This window comes from Zootoca vivipara, chromosome 7, assembly GCF_965207765.1.
Source record: "Zootoca vivipara chromosome 7, rZooViv2.hap1.1, whole genome shotgun sequence".
In the NCBI taxonomy this organism is placed as follows: domain Eukaryota; kingdom Metazoa; phylum Chordata; class Lepidosauria; order Squamata; family Lacertidae; genus Zootoca; species Zootoca vivipara.
Window position 1 is genome coordinate 90521701 of NC_142590.1, and position 6000 is coordinate 90527700.

The window sequence follows — 6000 nt, forward strand, 5'->3', positions numbered from 1 at the left end:
TTTAAACAATTTGCTTTTAAGTACCCAATTTATACTGGATTTGGCTTGGCATGGAAAACATACACGCCTTTAAACAAGCTCAATGAATGCACTGAAAAAACTCTTGCAGATGCCTCACTGGCATTAATACACAGCTGCACAAAAGATTTCCATGTTCTTGCACAAGCATCTTTCTTTCATTGGGGTTTTCACAGAAGAGTTGCCAGCAATAATCCTAATATTGTACATCAACTGCCTAGCAACCAAAGTCCACATTCTGAAGAAAGACTTTGCAGAACTCAAGAGTAATTTCTAAACGCATGCAGCCCAATGAAGCTCTTGATGCATTCTAGAAATTACTGCCCTATACAGACAACCTACCTGAACTGGGAGGCTCCACATTGAATTCAGAGTTGATTTCATTCTGCTGGACATTTTTCACTTGTTCTTCCAGAACTATGTTAATGGCATCCACAGCTGAAGCTAAGTCATAAGGTGTCAAGTCAAACGATGCCAACTCTTCACATATCTTCTCCTATGGGTGTAGACAAAAAAAACCTACACTTGTAGTGTAAACTATTAAACACATCAGCTAGGCATACAGTTTGCGTCTGTCTGTCAGGACAATTCGTGCTCTAGGAAGACAACGTGATCAAAGGACCAAATGAAGAGAGTAGTTCTTTTAAAAATAACACCAGTGACCTATCATCTCAGTTGCTCAATACGGTTGAGGGAACAAATAATAATAATAATAATAATAATAATAATAATAATAATATTTATTATTTATTATTTATACCCCACCCATCTGGAAATGGGCGGCTTCCAACAAAATATTAAAATACAATAGACTGTCAAACATTAAAAGCTTCCCTAAACAGGGCTGCCTTCAGGTGTCTTCTAAAAGTCTGGCAGATGTTTATTTCTTTGACATCTGGGGAGCGCATTCCATAGGGCAGGTGACACTATCAAGAAGACCCTCTGCCTAGTTCCCTCTAACCTGGCTTTTTGCAACGAGGGAACCGCCAGGAGGCCCTCAGCGCTGGAACTCAGTGTCCGGGCAGAACAATGGGGGGGGGGTTGCTCCTTAGTCACAGATTACTTGAATTCTTATATGAAAACATACCTAGAAGGCTCTTTGCCTGTTAAAAATGGAGAGAAGCCAGATGCATCTTTTCTTACCACATTGTGAGCTTCATCAAGTATCACTACAGCTCCCTTCAAGTCCAAGTTGTGGGCTCTTCGACTCTAATTTTTTTTTTAAAAAAGAGGGGGATAGGTGAGGCAGGATGGCAGGGACAACTTGTTTACAGTTACTTGCAACCACCCTTAAGCGTCTGCCATCACAAAGCAGTCTCAAGGTATGGCAGCTACACATTGCCCAATGAAAGCCATGCAACCTGATATTGTAAAACAGGGGTTGTCCACCTGGTCCCTACCGCCCACTAGTGGGCATTTCAGGATTCTAGGTGGGCGGTAGGAGGTTCTACGGCACAAGCTGAATCCTCCTTCTATTGAGCACTGGTGGGCGGTAAGGAAGTTTTACCATCAAGAAAGATGCATTAGTGGGCGGTAGGTATAAAAAGGTTGACTACCCCTGCTGTAAAAGTCCATTTCAATGGCAGTCACACAGGTGCTCCTTGCGAACCTATCGTTGATTAAATATTTTATATGCTGCCTGTTTTGCCGGCATCTAAAGGTGGTGCACAACAATATTTTAAAAAATTATATCAAGTACAATCAAAACCAGTAACATACAGTAAGGCAATCCATAAAAATATCCTTTAAAATCCCACAACAAGCAGGAAGTTGTGAGTGGGTGTATCTGTTGCACACACATGTTTGAGGAACAGTTAATGCCAATAAACCAAAGCAACATGTCATTTTGTTTCCTCAGTGCACAATTCACGAAGAGAAACAGTGAAACAGCTTTGTCAGCACATGAATAACTTCTATTATTCAATGAACCTCATAACTAGAAAATGATCCATAAATCTCCATTGCTACAATCCCAAAATGGTGACTGATAAGATAATAAGATAATATAATCTTTATTGTCATTGCCCCTTGTGGGAACAACAAAATTACTCGGTTACCACACCCACTCAGATAAAGCTTTCTACATAATCCAAAATTACTACAAAACCCTAATTAAAACAGTGCAATACGGTACAATATAAGAAATAAAATTAGATGACTTCAAAGTCCAGGCTTTCCATTTAAGGCCAAAATCGCTCTAGAGAAGAAACTGTTCTTGAAACGGCTCGTTCTTGCCTGCATTGTTCTATATCTCCGTCCCGATGGCAGGAGCTCGAAGAAACGGTGACCAGGGTGCGTTGGATCTAGTGTCTAGTGCTTTTCTATGGCACCTGGTGGTATAGATTTGTTCTAAGGTGGAGAGTGAGCAGCCAATAATGCTCTCTGCTCTTTTCATAATTCTGCACAGCCCTGTCCTATCCTGAGAAGTACAGCTTCCGTACCACACACATAAACCATACATGAGCACACTCTGTATGGCACAGTGATAGAAGGCAAGCAGCAGCTTTTGTGAAAGATGGCTTTTCCTTAGAATTCTCAAAAAGTACAGTCTGTCTCTGCTGTGCTTTCTTCACAAACCCCCTTGTATTAACACTCCAGGACAGATCCTCCTGTAGCTCAATGCCTAGAAATTTAAACGTTGTTACCCTCTCCACACAGATTCCGTCAATCAAAAGTGGCTGGACCTCGTTCTTCTGTCTCCTAAAGTCCACCACAAGCTCCTTTGTTTTCTTTGTACTTATGAGCAAGTTATTAACTCTGCACCACTCTGTCAGCTGCTCTACCTCATCTCTATAGTCCATTTCACTCTCCTCATCAGAGATGAGCCCGATCATGGTTGTGTCATCTGCAAATTTGACAACCCTATTACTAGGGTGAGCTGTACTGGGATTTCATTGTTATCCACACTTCACCATGAGATCCCAGTACAGGTCACTCGAATACTGGTAACCTGCAGTAATGATTAAATAAAAGGTTTTTAGCCTTTAAAAGAAGGGGGTAGGAGAGAATAAAAGCCACGCAAGCAGTTTTTTTCTAAAAGCAGAGCTCAAAGAGGCTTCTAATACTCAGTAGATGGCACCATATTCAAGGTGGATCAAGGACAACATGGCTCTAACTTGCCACTAAACTAGCCTTGTTAGTCAGTACAGGGAGATACGCAAAAACAATCTTAAAAGGCTCCTGTGAATTAGTTATACAGAAGGGAGAAAATTAGTTTCTATGATGAAAACAAAGGAAAGCAACTGAAGTTCTCCCCTGTATGCCCAGCCCAGCAGGGAAGCTCAACAAACCAAACAATATTCAGCATATTTGGAAGGATGGAAGAAAGTGGGAAATGCTACACGATGACTTCCAACAACAAAAACTAGTGAACAAAACTATCTCCCTTTCTGAGAAGTATGTTAAAATAAAAGAAACATGCACACGCATGAACACGCGCGCGCACACACACACACACATATATATCTGCCTTATGTGATAAGCATTTAGCATCTGTAATTAATTAATCAATTTACTGGCATATCCACTAAAATCCTCTTAAAATATTCAGTAAAACTGACTTGAATTTTAAAATAATACCCCACATACCTTTGGGTCCAGTAAATAGTTATAAGGCATAAAAATGATGTCTGCCTGCTGCTTCAAACTCCGAGAAAGATAGTAAGGGCAAACTCTGTTTAAAGAGAGAGGGAGAGAAATGTACACAGTGCTACAAGACAACCAAAATGCTTTCCACAGTCAGTCATTAAGATTCTCAGGAGTTTCTTGACAGCTTCTTAATGGGCTAGTCTTAAAGGCAGGTGGTCTGGTGGGTTTACATGGGGCCGTCTCCTCTCTCATATGATAAAAAGAGAATGCTGAGAATAAATCCTTGACCCTGCAAGTGCGAGATAAAAGGTGGTGGTCCAAAGGCTGCTAGTAAGTTTAGCATTTAAGGCATGCATAGGCAAACTCAGCCCTCCATATGTTTTGGGACTACAATTCCCATCATCCCTGACCACTGGTCCTGTTAGCTAGGGATGATGGGAGTTGTAGTCCCAAAACATCTGGAGGGCCGAGTTTGCCTATGCCTGATTTAAGGCATTCAACTTTTTCACTGACATAGTCCAGCTTCGAGGGCCTTCTGGTAGTTCTCTCCCTGCGGGAAGGGAGGTTACAGGGCACCAGGCAGAGGAACTTCTCGGTGGTGGTGCCCGCCCTGGGGAATGCCCTCCCATCAGATGTCAAGGAAATAAACACTATCTGGCTTTTAGAAGACATCTGAAGGCAGCCATGTTGAGGGAGGTTTTTAATGTTTGATGTTTTATTGTGCTTTTAATTCTGTTGGGAGCTGCCCAGAGTGGCTGGGGTATAAATAGTAAATAATCTATTATTATTATTATTATTATTATTATTATTATTATTATTATTATTAACAACCAGGGCTTCAACCAAGAAAATAAACTGTAAAAGAGAAACGGAATCTTGATAAAGCATTAAACAAAGGGGGGTGCTTATCATGTAGTCATTTTTCAACCACAGCTTTATATCTGTTTACTTAATTAGACGTGTCATGGGGCTTATGTTTACAAAGATGGATTGTTCATGATTTGAAAAGTATAGAAAAGGGAGATTTGGAATTATCTCCCACCTGATGAGTTTATCACTGTTTGAACATCAGCTACAGTGGTATAGATCCAACAGCATTCGTTTGATAATTAGTCTTAGATGCCTTGGTATGTACACAGACTTGCACTGGAGATTTTGAATTCCCTAGCCAAAGGAATGCAATTCAGTCTCTAAATCTTTCTATGACAGATTTGCACTAAATGAAGCAGTAATTTCATATAACAATGGGTTTTTCTTTTTCCATGCCATTCTTTAATGAATTTCTAAATTCTGCAATACAGATTTTATTTATGATTGATTAATGCTCCTTTGGAAGGAAGGGCAAGATATAAATTTCACCAGCAAATAAAACATTTGGGTTGACTCTCTGTGCAATAGAGATTCAAGTATGTGGATATAAGTGAATGCAGCCAGCGCTTTCTATTCATAGAAAGATCATACAACAACTGGCATAGTATGGTGGTTGAAGGTGTGAGCAACAAATGACAATACCCCTACTTCAAATTTCAGCCTAGTCATGAACTCATTGGGCATTATTAAATCAAACTACTACATCTGAGTCTAAGCCTATCCTGCATTTTCCTAATACTGTATACAAGAAAAGTTTCCTATATTTTCCTATATACATGCACATATACATTTCCTATATACAAATACATGCACAAATTTATTGTGCACAACGACTGAATTTTGAAAAGGACTGTCAAAACTGAATCCTTTCCTCATTTCAGTTCAGCTCTAATGCAATTATCTACTGAGAATATGTCACTACTATTATTAATAATTGCTTATTAATGAAATTTGTATACTGTCCTTCAGTCACAGGGCGGTTCACAACGTAAAAATTCAAAATAAGAACACAAAATACATAAAACAAAAATTAATAACCCCTCCTCCCACAAACTCATTTAAAAGGCCGTAGAATGTTAATCAGCCAAGGACCTGGTTATAGAGAAACAGTTTTGCCTGCCACCTGAAATATGCAATGAAGGCAGCTGGCAACTTTGCAGGGGAGAGAATTCTACAAAAGGGGAGCCACTGCAGAAAAGGCTCCTTCTCATTTTGCCACCCTCTGGATTTGTCATGAAGGAGGTGCATGAACACGGGCCTCAGATGATGAACATAGGGTCCGTGTTGTTTCATATGGGGAGAGGCATAAAGAAAGAGAAAGTGCAGAGGAATTGTTACCTGTGCTTGTTCCCATTTTTAACCAGGTCTTCAATATCCAAGATGGAGCTGATCAGGTCTTTTTCAGTGCTCTTCTCTATAGAAATGAAAAGAGGAGTTAGCATATTCCAGCAGATCCCAGGCTGGCTCATCTATTCCCGATTCCTTGAACATCCCATTTTGGGCCTCCCCACCCATTCAGCAGGT

The 6000-nt window shown here is 40.2% G+C and overlaps 1 protein-coding gene across 8 annotated transcripts in view; it reads right to left on the reverse strand.

Annotated features, from left to right (window-relative positions):
- The window catches only part of RTEL1 (regulator of telomere elongation helicase 1), a 112662-nt gene that overhangs the window by 53522 nt on the left and 53140 nt on the right, over positions 1 to 6000 (reverse strand). For all 8 annotated transcript variants that reach the window (XM_035124213.3, XM_035124212.3, XM_035124211.3 and 5 more), the window contains 4 exons: positions 5815 to 5890; positions 3607 to 3691; positions 1162 to 1227; positions 361 to 514 (listed from right to left, as the gene is read on the reverse strand). In XM_035124213.3, coding sequence (XP_034980104.3) covers positions 361 to 514; positions 1162 to 1227; positions 3607 to 3691; positions 5815 to 5890 — 381 coding nt within the window. The remainder of the gene's footprint in view (positions 1 to 360; positions 515 to 1161; positions 1228 to 3606; positions 3692 to 5814; positions 5891 to 6000) is intronic.